At 45.5% G+C, this 21,461-nt stretch overlaps 1 protein-coding gene across 3 annotated transcripts in view; it reads right to left on the bottom strand.

Moving 5' to 3' along the window:
• Positions 1-1,330: 1,330 nt before the first annotated feature.
• LOC137540851 (ras-related protein Rab-37-like) overlaps positions 1,331-21,461 on the bottom strand; it is an 88,647-nt gene continuing 68,516 nt past the window's right edge. For all 3 annotated transcript variants that reach the window (XM_068262022.1, XM_068262024.1, XM_068262023.1), the window contains 5 exons: positions 18,079-18,131; positions 12,340-12,405; positions 6,958-7,014; positions 6,777-6,853; positions 1,331-4,292 (listed from right to left, as the gene is read on the bottom strand). In XM_068262022.1, the coding sequence (XP_068118123.1) occupies positions 4,184-4,292; positions 6,777-6,853; positions 6,958-7,014; positions 12,340-12,405; positions 18,079-18,131 (362 nt within the window). In that variant the 3' untranslated portion in view covers positions 1,331-4,183. The remainder of the gene's footprint in view (positions 4,293-6,776; positions 6,854-6,957; positions 7,015-12,339; positions 12,406-18,078; positions 18,132-21,461) is intronic.

Raw genomic sequence — 21,461 nt, 5'->3', positions numbered from 1 at the left:
ATGGTATGTTTTTTGATATATAAAGTTAGGTCTTGGAAATATATGGTTAGTGTATCTCTAGTCACGGTAAAGGATCGTCCCCAGGCTTTGTTGATGAGATCGACAAATTAGTGTATGGTTTCTCTGTACCCCTCCCAAATGATTATGATATTGTCTATATATCACCCGTAGTGTAAAATATTGTTGGAAAATGGTTTATGGGTAAGAAATCATTTTTCGAACAGTCCCATAATTAGATTTGCGTATGAAGGTGCAAAATTAGCCCCCATGGCTGTGCCCTGGATCTGTAGGTAAATATAATTTTGAAAGGAAAAAAAATTATGTGAGTGTATGAATTGTGTAGCACGTAGGAGAACGTTTTTTTGATGAGTGAGGATGGTGGAATCAGAATAGAGAAAATGAGCTATAGAACAGAGACCAATATTATGTTTAATGTTGGTGTAAAGAGCGGATACGTCCAAAGTGACCCAGTTAGGTGTTCTAGTAAATTACTGGAATAGCAAAGAAAAGAGGGTAAAAGTGATAACATTTTTAAAGGAATGATGTAGATATTCATATGTAGCAGATATGATGGGGTGGCCAGGGTGGATGGTTAATAATTTATGGATCTTCAGAAGGAAGTAGAAAAATGGTAGTTGTGATGGGAGGTGATGAGAAAGTCTTTCCTGTTTGGAGAGAATGCCTTCTGTTAAGTTGAAGCTACACAAAGGATACAATTTAAAATACTGGTCACCTCTTCTCAGTCCAGCTTACAAGACTTCTCTCTATCCTTTCCCCTCCTTTGGAACACACTCTCTCTCTCTACACATACGCCACTCACCTATACTTTTATTAGACGCAATCTGAAAACTCACCTCTTCAGGCAAGCATACTCTCCTACCTAGGTCACTGCCCACCGACGACCATTTCTACCACTCCATATACTGCTTCTTTTTAACTAATGTCCTATACCTTAAACCTTGACTGTAAGGTCTTTTGGCCAGGGCTCTCTTCCCCTTTTGTCTCACAATGCTGTGTAATGGGTGTACATAGCCCCCACCACTGTAAAAATATGTAGTTAATTTGTTCACTGCATTAGCCGTTATCCACTCGTCTTGTATTAACTGTTGTATTGTTTATTTTGTTATACCCTGTATGCTGTTGTACAGCGCCACAGAAGATGCTGGTGATATATAAACTAATAATAAACCAAAGAGGAGGATCTGCAGAGTAGGTTGACTTAAGGAAGTTTTGATTATTTTCTTCTGTTGGGAGGTTAGAAAAGAATATTTATAAAAAAAAATTAGTTTGTGCAAAAAACACAGTTGAGACAAAGTGAAACGAGAGGAAAGCCACAAAGAACAGTATTCTTTATTACATCAAATGTAAACAAGCAGTGCTGTGCAACTTCAGCAATACAAAACAAGGAGAATCCTAGAAAAAGGGAATTCAGGGTACCATACACACACACACACACAACCAAACACGCAAACTTCCATGTAAAACTTTGTTCAACTATTTTTGGCACAGTAATGAGATGCTACAGTCTTTTAAAGATCTGTTATGTCTGCCTGATCCAATTAATTAATGGAGTTAAGACTTTATTCTAAAATACAGTAGGCCACAGAAGACTGTGTTCAAGTTGACTGTCACAGAACAAAGTCTGGACCAAAGTCTTTATTTTAGGACACCAGCCCTGTCTTTCAAAGAGTGCAGCAAAATAATTAGCTGATGTCGAGCAGGGGAGGAGTGGAGAAGATGCACAAATTAAGCTAATGGGAACTTACAGTATTCTTGTAAATAGGTTGTTGTAAGAGAAAGTAGCACAACTGTATGGAATCCACCATTGCACAATGACCATGCTGTGTTGGTCCTGCAGACCTGGGATTGTCCTCTAGCATCTATAGACAGCCCTCTTGGGGTGAGGGAATTTGACACGCAATCATGAGTAAGGAATGTACCCACAATGCGCATTTCAGCTCTCCTGCTAACACAAGCTACGGCAGGCACATTTTAACAATGAATATCTGCAGGACAATTGATCAGGGGCTAGCACAGATTTCCCCATTAGTTAAATTTTCTGCTCAACACTAAGGGCAAGCTGAAAAACTGACTGGTTAGTGTGATTTTTTTATTTTTTTTTTACCCCTAGACTAGCTGGCACCAGAGGCATCTGCTTGCCGGTAGAATGCCCTCAGAGCAGTGGAAGAGTGTTTACACTTCCAGCAGGTCAGTAGCTGTAGGTCTAACAAGGGACAGACTTGAAGCTTAGTTTGTTGCTGGTCACGTGACCAATACCAAGACACTAGTCATGTGATCTCCACTGATGCAGGAAGATTGCTAATCAGTGGCTCTGCCTAAAAAAAGTAATCTATGCTGAAAGTCATCCCCCAAGGGAACCATCACATGGATGACTAGTGCTAGCTACCGTAGGTCAATGAGACACTAAGCAATTGATTGGTCCTCAAAATGATAATCCATAGTGCTAGCTACTAGTTATCATTGAGGACTTAACTACAATATAGGTCTACTTGCAGCAACTAATTGCCATCAACTCTGGCAACGATGCTTTGACACCATGAAGGGGGTCTTTAGTAACCATAAGCTTTATAGTTTGGTTTTCACATTTCTGAATGAAATTAATCCTTTTAAATTGTGGCTTTGGCAGGGTAGGGTGGGTCAGCTCACTCTTTCCACCTATAGCGGATGCATTCCACATCGTGTTCCATCTATTCAATACTTCCTCCTTCAAACCTGGGAGGAGGAAGTATTGGAGTGATGTGGAACACTACTGAACACAACATGGAATGCATTTGTTATAGACGGCAAAAAGGGGTAGTTAACACCTTCCCCCACTACAAGTTTAAAGGCTCCGTTTTGTTCGGAATGTGGAAGTGTCTTGTGTCCTGTGCAAGACAAGGTGAAATCCACTACTGTCCTATACAATGCTGCAAGTCCAAAGACTTAAAATTAGAAAAAAAAAATACAGTAAGTAAAAATGGGACAGAGGCTGTGTAAGAGGACAACACTGGCAGGCAGACAGGCTGGTGGACCTGTGCAATAACCAAAAATTTTTTATTTTTCCCTGTGGAGGATTGGGGGGGGGGGGGGGGGGAATATTGGCTAAAAGATGGAGATAAAAGAAACTAAAGGGAAAAGCAGCTTTACTCAAAGGCTCCTCCAAAAAGTGATCACTGCCTGTTTAGCAACACTGCATAGCCAAGAGTTTGCAGAGGGAAAAGCAACTGGTAACCCAATCACATTTTCTGAACCAACTGAAAACCTCAGCATTAGTGACCGGAGATTGTCTGTGCCAGTTGATATCCTACTAAAAAATAAGGCAACAGTCCATCCCTGCACAAAGATGAAAGCAAACCTATTTATTTTTTATTTTTTTAAGGCTCAGTCCAGCTCAAACTGGCAATATGGTTATGGGGTGGCTGTCTAGCTCTAATGCCCACTGGCTTCATGGTATTTATAAGTTGGGGGTTCCTAACAAAGTCTGCCTGTAAGGTTAAAACTCTGCCCCTTTCAAGTGGGCCCCATTCTACTGTATAGCAACTCAGCAGGTGGGCGGAGCTAGAACCTCAGATACAGTATTTTTTTAATTCATTACACCTCAACCTCTCAAAATTAAAGCAGATTGACCATTTAGATATGACAACTGGTGACACTGAGTGAGGTTATACTTACCTATCCCCTTTATGGCAGCAGTCTAAGGGCATACCTGATTAAGGTCTCAGACCTCATTCTGTGGTGTAACCATACACTGTACAACCAGTGTCTGCTAAGGCTTCAAAAAGAGGCCCACAATTGATGTCACATGACCTGGGGTTTACAGTCATGTGACTGCCATAACACCACCCAGGTGCTCTGTTTCTCAGACATTTCTAATACATCCATTCTAAATTCTGGCCTGTTTTACCATATGGATTGTAAACCAAAAAAACTAAACAAAACATGTAACAGTTTCATCTCCAAACACTCCTTAAAATATTAATAATAGTATGTGGCTAAGAGGTCCTAAAAAGTCCTGAGTAAAACCACTTGGAAGAGCTCTGCTCATCCCCCAAGTCTTGGCAGTTTTAAATAATTAGTTTCCCAGTAATGTGTCCAGAGGTGGTTCCCTTCATCATGGGGTAAGAACAACCTCCAGACAACTTGTCCTGGGAAGGGGGACAACGGGCTTTCGTGACGACCCAGTTCATAATGAGAGGAGACCACAGCATGGGTTCTTCTTCTTCTGTGACTCGATGTATTCGTGGATCTGGAAGCTCGGCTCATCTGGTTGGCTGGACCTGTGCTTCAACTCCCTGGGTGGAGAAAAAAAACACATTGCACAGTGAACATTTCATTTACTTTTGGATAAAATAAAATTGATGTCCAACAGCTGTATAAACAAAAACAAACACAGAACATTTATATCGCTCTTTTCTCCTGGCAGACTCAAATTGCCAGAGCTGCAGGCACTAGGACGCGCTCTACAGGCAGTAGCAGTGTTAGGGAGACTTGCCCAAGGTCTCCTACTGAATGGGTGCTGGCTTACTGAACAGGCAGAGCCGAGATTCGAACCCAGGTCTCCTGTGTCAGAGGCAGAGCCCTTAAAGCAGTAGGATCAGCCATACTGTTCCAGGGAAAAAAAAAACACATATATAAGTAGATAAATACTTGATCTAGTTACATAACACATGTATTGTACTGTCCACGTTTTGATTTCAGTGAATGCTGTATAGTAAATTACGAGAATTCTGTTAGTGGTGGGGGCCATGTCTGTTGCCCACAGTAAAGGCTAACTCGTGATGTCATTTCTGCCCTTTACTTTTTTTTCTTGCCTCCTCCAATCACTGAGTCACCTCAGCCTTGCTTGTAAACACAAGTCAGTAGGGGATCAGCTTTCAGATAAGCAGCAGACAGGGAAATAAAGGGAAGAGGAGGAATATATTATAGATAAAAAGAACCCCCAACATGCAATTCTTTGGCACTGACTACTAAAGAGCCAATGCTCCTAAGGTATATAATAACTCCAAATCTTAACAGCAGAAAATGTTTTGAAAGTTTTGAATGCAGGATTTGCATCTTTCACTTAATACACTCAGACCAGTTGCTGTTGAAATTTGATTTTTATGGTGACGATACCGCTTTAAAGAGACACTGAAGCGAAAATAAAAATATGATATAGTGAATTGGTTGTGTACTATGAATAATTACTAGAAGATTAGCAGCAAAGAAAATATTCTCATACTTTTATTTTCAGGTATATAGTGTTTTTTCTAACATTGCATCATTCTATAATATGTGCAGATTACACAACACTCAGCATTCAAAATGAGTCTTTCAGAGCAGTCTGAAGTAATGACCTCTCCTCTAGCAGAGGAAAAGTAAATAGTCCAGGAACAGTTGAGATAATAAAAGTCAGATAACAGCTCTCTCCATGACTAACTTGGTCGGAGAGCTTAATGGCTTGTTTGCATAGAGATAACAACTGGAGTTTCTCAACTCTTCCTGTACTGGAAACAATTACACTGATGTACCTGATCTTAATGTTTTATTTCTTAGCTGTGCTACACATACAAATCATAATATCATTTTTTTTCGCTTCAGTGTCTCTAAACATTACACCATCCAGCAACCTTTGTGCTGTCCGTGGCTATAGCCCTCAAGTGCTTGGAGTTGAAGGGCATGCTCAGTAGGCCACTCTGGAGCATTAGGCAGGGAGTCTTACCCAAGGACTCCTTACTGAATAGGCACTGGCTCCAACCAAGATTCACCCCCTGGTTTCCAATGTCAGAGGCAGTACAATATCGAAACCAATCTGCAAATTCTACAAATAAGACATGGACATTTCTACTTGTATCCTAGAAATTTCTACTTAATCCCTAACTGAATGGTTTCCTAAAGCTATGTACACGCAGGCAATAGCTATCACCCAAAGGTAATGGGAAATGGTAACATTTCAAATACATATTTTTAAGAAGGGCCATATTTCCCAGACCATAAGACACCATTTCTGGCCCAAAATTGGGGCCGCTGTTCTGCTCTGTAACTGGAGAAGACGGCCTTGAGGGGGGGGGGGGGGGGGGAGACCACACCTCTGTTATTGGGGCTAATCACTGCACTTGCTGAGCCATTCAGTAAGTGCTTTTGAATAGAAGGAAACCCTTGAGAGTCCCCATGAGGAGATGGACTAGTCCTAAACTCGTCAGATCCGTCAGATTTTACTGTATACTGTAAGTGACAGCAACATAGGAGAAAAGTCATATGTAGGGCATTCTGCTTGTGAACAAATGTACATTTTATACAGATACACGTGCATTTTACATTTTTTTGTGATAGGATAAACCCGTGAGCACCAGCCCTACGCTTTTTACATAGCGGTTTGTCTAGTAAAGACATAGGCTATATTAGATTTTTGTCCAAAGCAGGGAGCACCCTTTTTTGCTTGTAAGCGCATACATTTTGCTGCATATGCGCTTTTTGTTTTTATGTGTTTTGCTACATAGCGAATTTGTGCGTTTCAACAATTTTGCTTGTGTGCTATTTGCTTATCGGTCTGGCTCCTGGGGACTATAAGAAATGCATCACCAGATAGGATTTACATTTAAAAAAGCATGCGCATAAAATGCAATACATTTGCGTCATGATAGGCATACATCGGATACGAGACACATGCGGTCTGAGGAAAGAAGCAGAAAACTGCGTGCATTTGTAGTTTTGGATTTCTTTCCTGCTAAAAAGTCAAGCCCATTACAAAATCGCATGCGATTCCTAGTGTATCATGTAATTCAGCAAACGCTTACCTTGCTACAGCCATAAACGCCAGCTCCACATTTAAACCTGTCTTGGCACTGGTCTCCATAAAGGGGATGTCGTACTCCTACAATACAAGCAGGTAAAAGGTAAACAGCAAAATCAACCTGCTCTCTGCTGAAGATACAGTGCTGATAAATACATATTACTGTACAGAATGTAAACGCCAACCTTCGCCAGAGACGCCCCCTCTTCTGTCCGGACGACTCGGGAGCTGCTCATGTCACACTGCAAACAAGACAGCACAAAAGCCTTCAGAAGAAAAATGTGCTCTGCATACCCTACGAAAGCGCCAACAAGTCCAAAACAATCAAAAAGGATCTCATGTCCAAGAACTGCTGATAGCATTTAGAAATATGTAAGTAAAAGTTCTCATTCCTGAAAAGAGTACATTCCATTCATGCACGTTTACCCTGTAGGTCATGTTTCTATGTTAAGTCACCTTTTTAAAAGCCCATTTTCATAAACTATTTTTCGCATCCATTTTTTTTCTGCAATATTGCGCAACATCCTTTAAAAAAAAAAAAAACTTGTTTAGGACTCACACCACCCATGGCAATCACTCATTTTTGAACGACCCAGGGGTCCAATTAAATCATGGAGGATCGTTTTGATCCTGATCGACTTCCGGGGGTTTTGCCACGATTGTGTAAATAATAGTTTACATGATCGTACATTTCCGATGCCATGTCGATTCGGCCAGATGGGTCAGGGAACAATTGTTCGTGGTGGAGATCCCCAATCCATTTGGCCGTGATCTGCCACTGGATACTTGGCTTAAACTATAAACTGAAGTTGAGGGTCATTAAAGTGTACCTGAGACACAGAAAAAAAATAAAGTGAATAAAAAAAAAATTATACATACCTGGGGCTTCCTCCAGCCCCCTTCCGGCTGATCAGTCTCTCACCCTCTTCCTGGGCCACCTGGATCTTCCACTAGGCAGCCTGGAAATTCCACCAGTCGGCATAGGCACAGTCAGGCTGCGCACGCTCGCCTGTTCCGCCCCGACGGGCAGAATTACCAGCCCACCTACAGGGGGATCCAGGCGGCCCGGGAAGAGGGCGAGAGACTGATCAGCAGGAAAGGGGCTGGTGGAAGCCCCAGGTATGTATAATATTTTATGTGTTTCTAACTCTCAGGTTTCTTTTAAGGTCCGTAGAAAAAGGGAGGGGGGGGGGGGGGAGGCACTCAGACAACTGCTGTATTAAACATCCATAATTCCATTAATGTGCTGCAAACAGTACACCTCAGAAGATAGCTACGTGCTCGACTGGCAGTGCAGTCCAAAATAATCCAAGATGAGAATTTTTTTTTGGCACTGTAGCTTTAATAAATACTTGCATACAAACATGCAATAAAGTGCAATGCAAGTGCTATAGCACACTTGACATGTAAATTTCCATGAGTGTACTTCTTGTGGGCATTCTGCTGGGGTTGGAGGAGGCAGCTGTGGGCACCAGAATTACCAGCCCACCTAGAGGAGGATCCAGGCACCCCAGGAAGATGGCGAGAGACTGATCAGCTTGAAGGAGGGGCGGAGGAAGTCCCAGGTATGTATCATTTTTAACATTTTTCTGGGATCGAATCTGCTGCAAATCGTTCGCGGTAATCGCAGCCGCCGATCCGATTTCCTCCCGAAATAGGATCGGTCCGTCGATCGCGCCGTGCGGGAAATTACCCTCGATCGCCCGCGGGTAGGGAGAGCGTCGCTAGCGGCGGCCGATCCGATCAGGTATACATTACCTGACGCTGGCTCCCGGGCGTCTTCTCCGCGCTGCACGGCTCTGTTCCGGCTCCATCCATCACGGCGCTTCCTGTGTCATTGCAGTGACCAGGAAGTTCAAATAGAGGGCGCTCTATTTGAACTTCCTGGTCACGGAGTAACACAGGAAGCGCCGGGATGGAGCCGGAACAGAGCCGTGCAATGCGGAGAAGATGCCCGGGAGCCAGCATCAGGTAATGTATACGGGGGGGGGGGGGGGGGGGGAACAGGCGGCAGGAGCAGCTCAGCAGATGGTGAATCGGTTTCAGGCTGAAATCGATTCACAATCTGTTTGCAGTAAAGGCAGCCATACGATCCCTCTCTGATCAGATTCGATCAGATAGGGATCTGTCAGCTGGTCGATCTAATGGCACATCGACCAGTGTATGGCCACCTTAAGAGGTCTCTTAAGGTTCATTTAACCCCTGCAATATGACAAAACTGAGTAAACAAACTGATCACGGCAAGTTTATCTTTGAGAATTTTTTTTTCCTTTACTGCAGTCAAAGACATCAGCAGGACTGCCAGGCAAGTGGTATTTATTAAAAGAAAAATATGGGAGCCACTATATACTGCTCAGTTCAGGATCCCTTTAAAGGATCTGCTGCCGATGTGGTGCCAGATACCACAGGACACCTTCAGGGGTTTTGAAGAGGCTATGCCTAGGTGGGTCAGAGATGCTCTATTGACGCAAGGGACACTTGCACAATGCTATGCAAGTGGTTATAAAGGGGAACTGAAGTAAGAGGTATACAGAGGCTGCCATATGCATTTCCTTGCACAATGCTATGCAAGTGGTTTTAAAGGGGAACTGAAGTAAGAGGTATACGGAGGCTGCCATATTTATTTCCTGTTCCTGCTAATCAATACCAGTTGCCTGGCAGCCCTGCTGGTCTATTTCTCTGCAGTAGTATCTGAATAACACCAGAAACAAGCATGCAGCTAGTCTTGCCAGATCTGACTTTAAAGTCTGAAACACCTGATCTGCTGCATGCTTGTTCAGGGGCTATGGCTAATAGTATTAGAGACAGATGATCAGCAGGGCTGCCAGGCAACTGGTATTGCTTAAAAGGAAATAAACATGGCAGCCTCCATATACCTATCACTTCAGTTCCCCTTTAAAAGGAGTGGTCAGCCATAAAATGCTGCCCCCTGATATACATACCCGGGGCTTCCTCCAGCCCCTTGCAGCAGACATGTCCCATGCCGCATTTCCACTCACAGCCGCCGGCTTGGGGTCCCTGCCGGTACAGAGGCAGTACTCCGCTAGTGCGTCTGCGCAAGTGCCGCTGTCAATCAGGTCCATGTTGTCCAGTGTACTGCGCAGCCGCAGTAGTTTTGTGCCTGCGCAGTACACTGCGGACAACATGGGCTTGACTTACAGCAACACTCGCGCTGGTGCACTGGAGGACAAACTCAAGGTTGCCCTCTGCACCGGCGGGGACCCCAGGTCGGCATCTGCGAGTAGAGATGTGACGTGGGACATGTCGGCTGCAAGGGGCTGGAGGAAGCCCCGGGTAAATATATCAGGCATTTTATGGCTAACAACTCCTTTAAAGTGGACCTGAACTCTTGCACAGGACACAAGGAAAACAGGGAAATGCACCTTGTATGTATTTAGAGAGTTTAGCCTGTTTAATTCCACCTCATTTGTGTCTAATCACTAGTTGTAATTTGATCCCCCCGTGTCACATGAGGGCCATGGCAGATAAGGCAGATAAGCTCATTTGAAAGCTCAAGATGTTAATATATCTGCTTCCATGAATCAGGAAACAAAAACAATGCAGATTTATTGCAGGATTCTTATCAGCTGTAACAAAAATGTTTTTTATTTGAAGATTATGATGCTGTTGCACATTTTTAAGCCCCATGTACACCATACAATTTTTTGTGTGTATCGATAAGTCCGATCGGGATTTGATTAGATCGGTAGTGTGATTGATTTGCCATTGTTTTGCAATGACATTCGACCACACTATCGAATCGAATCCTGACTGGACATGTCGGATTGAATCGAATCGCACCACAAACTATACGGTGTACATGGTGCTTTAGACCAGAGAGGAGGTCTGAGTTCAGGTCGATTTAATGAGTTGACTGATCAGGATACATCGCTGTGTAAAAAAATGTCTATTTATACATACACTTGCGCCCTCTAGTGGATGTCGCTAAAAGCAACCTGTGACTTTCTAAAATCCAGAAAAGTTAGATAATTGCCGCAGTAGGGGACTTTTCGGATCCCTCTTGAGCCCACTGCTGGTTGCAGACATCCTGTTTTCCTTTGCGGCTATGCTCCTGTTCATGGACGAGTGTGGCCACACTGCAGGACCTGCACAGCAGTATGGAGCCGCTTGTTTACGGAAGGAGAAGCAGTGCAAGAGCGGCTCCGTGTTATCGCACAGACCATTTTGCATACAAATCCACAGCGCTTGGTACTCAAATCGGCATCTGCAGTAACCCCACAGTGCTCAAAAGCATATTTCCACAGTGACCATCACCAGAAATAAATTGAGAAAGTTCACTTCTCCATCCAAGAATCACAAACATTTATTAGAAGCTGAATCTACATCACATATACAATGACTTACTTCCAGGGTCCTTTTGACAGGGACCCTTAGTAGTTAAAAGCTTATAGTGTAACCCAGTACACATTTAAAATCCCAAAAACGATCTCCTATAAGTTGCCCAGTCTCCAGTTCCTACCGGTTTCGGCCTTGCGCCGTCATCAGGGAACAGTGATGTAGATTCAGCTTCTAATAAATGTTTATGTGATTCTTGGATGGAGAAGTGAACTTTCTCAATTTATTTCTGGTGATGGTCACTGTGGAAATATGCTTTTGAGCACTGTGGGGTTACTGCAGATGCCGATTTAAGTACCAAGCGCTGTGGATTTGTATGCATTTTTCTTGGAACCGATTGTGGATGTGGTTTATCCTGAGCAGCTGGTGGAACATACACATGAGATAACGTTTGGATCAGCACCTGTATATACTACAAAAGAGACCATTTTGCGCCTGTGCAATGCGGCCGCACTTGTACACAGATGGAATCGCAGCTGCGCTAACCTATTTCACAAGCCCCTGTTGAACAGGTTTGAGGTTCCCAGCACTGGAACAGTGCGTTTGAGGGGAATGCGGCTACATAGTAGCAAGGAGAACCTGTCCCACCGCCAAGTTGAGGTAGAGTACGAAGCTCCTGCCACTACTCCCCAATCCAGGGCTGGGCCCTCTTTGGCAACACCTCCCCCCGGGAGTCACGCTATTGTTACGCCCCTGAGGGTTTCATTTCAGACTTCATATGCTTCTCATTTGTGTTGAACAGCAATAATTTACATTTGAACGTCATCCTATTTCAGTCAGGAAAGGATATCAAATGCATGAAAACAGGACAAGCTGTGTTGAATAAAATGCACCCTGGGATCTACTGCAAAAATCTAAACTGCATTTTGAACATGCCTCTTAAGTGCTTTATAAAAAATTTAGATCAAAGGCAATAAATGAAATAAAAAATGCTGATGTACACTAGACCTATGACATTACCATGCTAAACAATATTAGCTGGTCTTTTTTCTTTTGAGATGACATGATTCGTGTACATATACCACAGCCCTACAAGTGTTTGCCTCAGAGTAACCTCAGGAAATGCATAGCGATTGTATCCGCGCATCGGCCATGCTGCAGCTTGTGCACAAGTCAGTGTGATTCAGCTATTCTGCACGTTATGTGCAAAACTAAACCATGCAGAGTTTCACAATTCAGAGAATGGCAGGCTGGCAGGAAGTTACACTCGCCTTGTTGCCAAGCAGCATGATGACCACATCCTTGTGAGCGTATTCGTGCACCTCTGTAAGCCAAGCCTGGGAAGAAGAGAAAAGAAAAAACATTTGAATTTTTTTTGAGCTGGTAAGATAAATTAAAATTTAAAAAAAAAAAAAAAAAAAAAAAACACCCCAAGGCGAGATATATGGAGGCTGCCATATTTGTTTCCATTTAAACAATAATAATAATCCGAACATTTATATAGCGCTTTTCTCCTGTCAGACTCAAAGTGCTCAAGAGCTGCAGCCACTGGGATGTGCTCAGGCAATACCATTTGCCTGGCAGTTCTGCAGATCATATTGGCTGCAGTAGTATCTGGATCACACACACTTGAAACAAGAACGCAGCTAATCTAGTCAGATTGTTGTCAGAAACATCTTATCTGCTGCATGCTTGTTCAGGGTCTATGGCTAAATGTATTAAGGCAGCCATACACTGGTCGATTGCCACCAGATGGACCAGCAGATAGATCCCTCTGTGATCTAATCAGATCAAAGAGCGATCTATTGGCTGCCTACACTGCAAACAGATTTTGAATCGATTTCACTACGAAATCGATTCACAATCTGTGGAGCTGCCACCAGCATACATTACCTGATTCGGCCGGCGCGAGTTCCCCGGTCTCCGCTGTCTCTTCTCTGCACTTTAGCTTCACTTTACTTCCTGTCAGGGGAAGTTTAAACAGAGAGCGCTCTACTGTTTAAACTTCCCCCGACAGGAAGTAAGGGAAGTCAGCCGGAGCCCAGCACGGAGAAGGGACTGCGGGGACACGCGCCGGCTATACAGGTAATGTATTGCCGCTAGCGTCAGTCATTCGAACGCCGCTACTGACGCACTCCCGACCCGCCAGCGATCAACCAAAATATTCTGCGCGGACGGATCGATTTCGGACGAAAATCGGTCGATCGGTCAGCGTTTGCGCACCGATTTCATAGCAGATTCGATCACAGTGATCGAATCAGCTGTGTATCGGCGGGAAATCAAGTGTATGGGCACCATTAGGGGCAGAGGATCAGCAGGACTTCCAGGCTGAGACAGGTGAAAACGGCGCTGGACATTTTGGCAGCGCCTTAGACTGTAATGCGATTTACAGCTATAGTAGATAGCAGTGCTCAGAGGGAAATTTGGGTGTCGGCAAAAGACTGAGCACAACTTACGAGAAAAAAAACAAAACAGTGCAATTCAGCAGTCAGCAGACTTCCATCTTACCCAGAGTCCATGGCGGCCTGGAGGGGGAATCGTAATTTACGCCGCCGGAAAATTGCAATAGCAGGGTGAGCTATTTTTGCATGTTTACCTCACAGGCAACTTGCATAATTTAACATAAATAGGACAGCCTAAATATGTCAGTTACTTCAGATTCCCTTTAAGGGGCAGTATAGAGCTCATGTTTATTGTTTGCAACATTTACTGCCTTAGGAAAGGACCATCTCTAACCTAATCTAAGCCAATAAGCAGAGTATCTCGAGTAACTGAGGGCAAACGAAGAAGAGGACGATAGAGGTCAAGATGAATAAACAGCATATGTGAAGCTATGAACATACCTATGCAACAGCTGAAAGAAACAGCAATTGCCAGACACAAAGTGAATCAGAGATGAACTTTTACTCATTGCATAATTGTGTTCCTTTCCTATTGTTTATAGGGCATTCTTCAAGCCAAATACTTTTTTGTTTTTGTTTATTCAAGCTACAAACAAGGCTGGGACCCCTCAAACGCTCCTTACTGCCACCACTAGCTGTTGCTAGACACGTCCACTCAGCTGTCGAGTGTTCAGCGCCCAATCCGCGTTTTCGTATTCAGGTCAGCTTTGCGCTTTAGACCAAATACGGGAACGCCACGCACATACACACACAGTACAGTTGTACAGTAACCCGGCACAATCAGGCACTGACTTGTAATGCAAGTTACACTGTCGTGCAGCAAAAGCACTAACAGTCGTTCCGAACGATACTGTTCGCCACTCTGCTGTCGAGCGCAAAAGTGCCCCATACACACAATGCAATTACAATCTCGTACGGTAGTGTTGCCCAAACGTACAAACAGGCATGGACTTACACAGTTACACTTCAGTCTCTTCTAGGCTATGAGTGCTAGTTTAGTACAGCAGAAGTCAAACTTATTAAATAACGATTTAATATTCCAGGAAAAAGTGGAACAATGCAGAAAATAATATATACAAAAGATTTACAAAAAAACAGTAAAAGTTACAAAAGTAAAAAGTTGCAAGGATAAAAGGTACAAGGATACACACAAGGCTATTTGCTTACCCAACATAAACAGGGATCAAGATAGAAGAACCTTGGACTTGGTTTTTGTGGACGGACCCAGTTCTGGTTGGACCAGGAGCCACTTAGCTTGGACCGGGAAACCAGCTTCAGCTACCGTCAGGAGTGGACTGATTTTAGGTATCTGCTCCTGCCTTTTATGTTGGAATATTTGCCTTGAGGCTGCAAGCCCGTTTGGACGGGGGAACTAGTTTAATTAAATCTCAGACATAATTAAATTTCCAGAGGTACAAATTGTATCAAAAGGACTTCAACCCTTCACCCATTTCCAGTAGTCTGTCATGTAAATTTCAAACATTCCTGTTCCTATTCACCATCAGTCACCTTCAGGTGCAAATGTAGTGGTCATTGACAAACAGACCATCACACCTGAGACAGCAGATGGGCTAGAGGCCTAATGAGCCATTTCCTTGCCTCAAGCTAGCAATTCCAGGTAACAGCTTCCTTCTAGCAGACAATGGTAGGGTTAATTTACATGTACATACAGAACTCCAGGAAGCCAGCTGCTAGCCTGGCATACCTACATCTCTGACCTACCGTAATACACAGCAGATAGAAAAATGAAAATATATTTCTGTATTATCCCAACCTTATAACTAGCTGCTATATCATGACAGAGGGGGGGATTAGTTTTTTTTGCTCAAGATGCAGATAAGCCTGTCTCTGGTTAATGTTTACAAACAACATGACTGCTGACATTGTATCACAGGAATAATCAATCATATTATGTTAAAGCTGTATGCAGCTAGATTTGCTGTGTAAACTATGTAAACTTAAGATAAGATATATAGACAAGTTACTTGTTATAGTTAGTTTTTCAACTCGGATCCGCTTTAAGCATATTTAACTACATATGGTCATGAATAGGGATGATCAAAGAGATGCAAATATGTCCTAGTTTATGCTAATTTTTATATTTGCAGTTTGAAAATGGACCAATCAATTTAAACCCAGGTTTAAACTGATTGGCCCAACTTGAAGCTGCCTATATTTGCATACAAATTTGCATAAATTCAGAAGTATTTGATTCTCCATCATCCCTAGTCATGAAGAGTCGAAGCAAAGTACTCTGAGGAGGAGGAGTATTGGAACCCAATATTCTATTATGAACAGCATCTCGTACCCATTTTACCAGGCACCATTTTAATTGTGCTACACAGCAAGACCAGTTCACAGAATGGACCAACAAACATGTTGAAAGGGTCCATGCTTTCCTGTGAGCCCATTCACTCATGGCCTTTTAGGTATGCAGTTTTGTCTGTTGCTTTACTCAGGTACAGGTCTCGGACGGTGAGAACGTTTGGGACCCCACTCGTTTTGCGCACCAGTGCGTTAGTTTTGAAATGTATTTTTCCCACAGGTAGGTTAGCTCTCAAGTCACATACGGTAATGGTGGTAGGACGGGGGTGTGGAGACCGGCTGGCCACACCACCACTGCTACCACGTAGATAAACGTATGCCAAGTTCAGTCCACTGATGGACAGACGTGGTCTATGCTCAGTGGCACCTCTGATCTAACTGCTGGATGATCAGAAACTACCAAAAGGCATCATCGGGTGTGGAGGTGAAATCAGGTGGCATAGGACCAGCCTCGTTACTACTACAGGCAGAATGGTGGAAAGACCAACATTACGATAGAGGGACTAAGTGTGGCCGATTTAACCACTTAACGACCGCCTAACGCCGATAGGCGTCGGCGGGTCGTTAGTGGTACAGCATGGAAACGGCTCCATGCTAGTTCACGGAGACTGTCTCCGTGAACAGTGTGCGAGCCGCCGATCGCGGCTCGCACGCATAATGTAAACATGCGGGGAAGAAATCCCCGCTGTTTACATCACACGGCGCTGCTGCGCAGCAGCGCCGTGACGTAGATCGGCGATCCCCGGCCTCTGATTGGCCGGGGATCGCCGGCATCTGATAGGCAGAAGCCGATCCTATCAGGCGCAGGACGGACTTCCATCCTGCGCATTACTGCTGTAGAGGGAGAGGGAGGTAAGCGGAGGGAGGGCGGAAATGGCTGCGGAGGGGGGCTTTGAGGAGCCCCCCCCCGCTACTCCGTAATAGCCGGCGGCGAACAGACTCCCTCAGCAGGACATCCCTCTAGTGGGGAAAAAAAAAGGGGGGGGGGGGGGGGAAGTCTGATCGCCCAGCCACAATCCTGATCGGTGCTGCGGGCTGTAGAGCCCACGCAGCACCGATCATTAGAAAAAACCCTGGTCCTTAAGTGGTTAAACATGATCAGTGCCGGATTTACCATATTGCGCTGTAGGTACATGCCTACAGGCGCCTGATGATGGAAGGGCAGCTACCTCCCCTCAGAGTGCCTCCCTCTCTGCTTCCCTATGCAGAGTCCGAGTGGAGTGTAAATGAGACATTCCTCACCAGACTCAGCATTCCACAGATGAGATCTACCTTCAACTTAGGGCACCTCTACCTACTTAACCTTCCTGGCGGTAAGCCCGAGCTGAGCTCGGGCTATGCCGCGCAGGAAGATATCTCAGCCCCTGGTGGAGCGATTTGCTCCATTTAAAATGCTGTACGCGCAGCTAGCACTTTGCTAGCCGCGCGTACAGCTTGATCGCCGCCGCTCTGCGGCGATCGCCCGTACGCAGCGGCGCAAGAGGGCCCCCCGCCAGAGCCCTGCGCTGCCCGGACCAATGAGTTCCGGGCAGCGCTATGGGCTGGATCGGAGGTGTCTGACGTCAGGACGTCGGCTGACGTCCATGACGTCATTCCGATCGTCGCCATGGCGACAGGAGAAGCCAAACAGGGGAGTGCGTTATATACGCGTTCCCCTGTTTGCTATTGATGCCGTAGAGGGACACATGCGCCCTCTAGTGGTGTTTCATGTAGCTACCACTCTGGTAGCTTTACATGAAACACAAAAAAAAAAAATTTAAAAAAAAAAGGATTTTTGCCATTTTGTCAAAAAAAATTAACCGCCAGGAGGGTTAATACTTTGAGTCACCTTTTGCTACTTAATACTGAGAGTACACTTCTGGCCAGGGCTGTGGAGTCTGTACAAAAGTCATCTGACTCCAACATATGAAACCATCGACTCCGACTCCAGGTACCCAAAATTGCTCTGACTCCACATGCCCCTGTAGGGCTGTGGAGTGGGTACAAAAATCATCCCACTCCCAACTCCAGTACCAAACAATTGCTCCGACTTCTCGACTCCACAGCCCTGCCTCTGGCTACTCAATATGTTGGGCAAGTGAATTAAGAGAGGAGTGACAGCTGGGTCAGCCAGGTCCAGGACACCTGCGGTGCGGTTTGGCTGGGGTCTGTAGGTTCACGTAGGGCAAAGTCTAGTGCACCAGGACATCTGTGCCTATAGTCTCATGTGATTTAATCCTGTGCCTGTACGTGATGGATGCAGAAATACTCATGTTAGGGAAGAAAAGCGTTTTTGACACTTACACGTATGTTGTTGAAGGACTGTCTGTTGGTGACATCATACAACAGGAGCAGAGCTGCGAAGGGGGGGGAAAAAAAAAAAAAAAAAAAAAAAAAAAGGATGAGTTACCACTGTGAAGCTACATACATATTTTAGACTTTTGCCTAAAACAATCAATGATCCTTTTTAGTAGCAAAAACGTATATGTACTTAAACGCTGTCCTCTTTCATACACAGCTTTTTCTTCCAAAAACGTTGTTCTGAACTATACAGAAAAACATCTTTCTGTACTTTTTAGTAACTGCAGTATATTAGTCCCTATTTATTTATTGTATTTATAAAGCGCCAAAATATTACGCAGCGCTGAGACCAGATCATGAGTACAAGTTAATGCTTAGTCACTGGATGGGAGCAGGGAGATTAAGCAAGTTAGGTTCACTCAGATGCATAGCATGGGTTCACAGTAATGGAGGTGCATGATCAGGTAGGACACAAAAGGAAGAGGACCCTGCCCAAAGGCTTACAATCTAGAGGGAGAGGTAAGGACACAAAAGGTAGGGGACCAGAATTCAGCTGTGGGTTTAGAGCACTTGTGAAGGGTAGTAGGCCAGAGTGAAAAGGTGAGTTTTGAGGGCCTTCTTGAAGATGTTGAAGGAGGGGGCTGCCCTAATGGGTGGAGGTAGGGAGTTCCATAGTGTTGGAGCAGCTCTTGAGAAGTCCTGGAGGCGTGCATGGGACTGGGTGATGCGGGGGTGGTCAGGCGAAGATCATAGGAAGAGTAGAGTGAGCGGCTAAGTGTGTACCTCTGAGTATGATCGGAAATGTAGGTTGGACAGGTTTTGTGGACAGATTTGTAGGTCAGAAACAGTATATTGAATCGGATTCTGGGCTGGATAGGAAACCAGTGGAGGGATTCAAGGAGGGGATCCGCCGTGGTGGAGCGAAGGGTGCAGTCGATAATTCGGGCTGCCGCATTAATTCATGATGGACTGCAGTGGGGCTATTCGGGTTATAGAGAGACCAGACAGAAGGGCATTGCAGTAGTCAAGGCAGGAAATTATGAGAGCATAGATGAGGAGTTTGGTGGTGGCAGAGGTCAGGAAAGGGCGAATCTTACAGATGTTACAAAAGTGGAAGTTGCAGGACTTTGTGAGGTTTTGGATGTGGGGAGTGAAGGAGAGTGCGGAATCCAGGGTGACACCAAGACAGCGAGCTTGAGAGGTAGGGCAAATGGTAGTGTGGTTAACAGTGACATGCACATCTGGGAGGTTCATGGATGGCAGCAGTGGGAAGATCATAAATTCTGTTTTGTCTAGATTTAGTTTCAGGAACCTAGTAGACATCCAGGAGGAGATGGCTGATAGGCAGGAGGAGACCTTGTCCATGGTAGTGGTGGATATGTCAGGTGTGTGGAGGTATATCTGGGTGTCATCTGCATACAGATTGGTTAAACCCATGGAGGACATAACCTTGCCAATGGAGGATGTGTATAGAGTGAACAGTAGGGGGCCAAGGACCAAGCCTTGGGGGACTCCCACTGAGAGGTGGTTGGGGGTGGACGAGGACTCATTGAAGGCGGTCGTGAAGGAGCGGTTGGAGAGGTAGGATGAAAGCCAGGTCAGGGCGAGATCGTGAATACCCATGGACTGGAGGAGTAGGGGATGATCTACTGTGTCAAAAGCTGCTGAAAGGTCAAGGAGGAGGAGAATGGAGTATTTACCTTCAGCTTTAGCTAAGGCAAGGTCATTGACCACTTTGGTGAGAGCAGTTTCGGTTGAGTGGGCCAGGGCCGCCATCTGGAGGGGGGGGGGGGGAGGGGAGGCGACGACAACAATGAGCCCCGTGACGGGCCCCCGCCCGCCTGAATGTCCTGGGGGACATGAGATGACACTGGGAGTGGGGGGAGGGGACATTGATGACACAGGGGAGGAGGCTAGGGGGACATGAGATGACAAGGGGGGGAGCTGGGGGGACACGAGATGACAAGGGGGGAGCTGGGGGGACACGAGATGACAAGGGGGGAGCTGGGGGGACACGAGATGACAAGGGGGGAGCTGGGGGGACACGAGATGACAAGGGGGGAGCTGGGGGGACACGAGATGACAAGGGGGGAGCTGGGGGGACACGAGATGACAAGGGGGGAGCTGGGGGGACACGAGATGACAAGGGGGGAGCTGGGGGGACACGAGATGACAAGGGGGGAGCTGGGGGGACACGAGATGACAAGGGGGGAGCTCGGGGGACACGAGATGAAATGGAAGCTGCGGGTCAAGAGAAGATATGGGGAGCTGGGAGGACATTGATAGAACTGGGGGACGAGAGGTGACACGGGAATGCTGGGGGGACAAGGTGACAAAGGGAACCTGGGGGGACAAGATGGCACAGGGAGATGGGGGGACATTAATGACACAAGAGGATGCTGGAGGGACAAGAGATGACATGGGGAAGCTGGAGAGACAAGAGGTGTCATGGGGAAGCTGGGGGCACTAGAGGTGACAGGGGGAGCCAAGGGGCACGAGGGAAGCCGGACACAGACCGACAGAAAAACAGAGGCACATGAGGTGACACAGAGAGGGACAAAAGAGACACGGGCTCAGAGTTAAAAAAAAGGCCGAGAAGAGACAGAGGTAACACAGGGTAAAACAAGTGATACAGGACAAGCGGACAAAAGAGAAGAGATTTTTGGACCCTGTTGTCATGATAGCATCATGCAAGTAGCCAGGCTTACTCTCCACATATCAATCACGAGTAACCACGGTGGTTACTCTTGATTCAAATTAGCTCTAATTGCCGCAGCTGAGCGGCTAGATGCGGCGGAATTACCCAGAACGCCGCTCTCCGCCTAACGTTTCAACGAGGTGCAAGCGTACGAATAGACGTTTTGCAAGCCTCGCTATGGAGGCACTTCCTCCTTCCGGCTTGGAGGAAATGCTCCATAGCGAGGCTTGCAACGCTTCCATTCGGACACTTGCACCTCATTGAAATGCTGGGCAGAGAGCGGCGTTCTGGTTAATTGGGTTGGGTTTGGTCAGAAGAGTTAGAGTAAGGCATTTGAGGAGGGTGCCTGTGAGAGTAGGGTTAGGTTTAGCTGAGTAAAATATCGGTAATATTTACTAATATTTTACTATTGTAATTACCACTGTTAATCATAGAATATCAGTAAACGTTACGGTTTTCTATCTGCAATTCCCCGGCGCCCAAGTTTTTATACCTATGCTGTTTGTTTCTTACTCACTACAGCACCAAGGAAGATGAGGAGTTATATAAAAAAGCCGCTCCAACACTATGGAACTTCCTACCTCCACCCATTAGGGCAGCCCACCCCTACAACATCTTCAAGAAGGCCCTCAAAACTCACCTTTTCACTCTGGCCTACTACCCCTCACAATTGCTCTAAACCCACAGC

This window comes from Hyperolius riggenbachi, chromosome 12 (assembly GCF_040937935.1).
Source record: "Hyperolius riggenbachi isolate aHypRig1 chromosome 12, aHypRig1.pri, whole genome shotgun sequence".
NCBI classification, from domain to species: domain Eukaryota; kingdom Metazoa; phylum Chordata; class Amphibia; order Anura; family Hyperoliidae; genus Hyperolius; species Hyperolius riggenbachi.
This window is presented reverse-complemented; position numbering and strand designations above follow the sequence as displayed.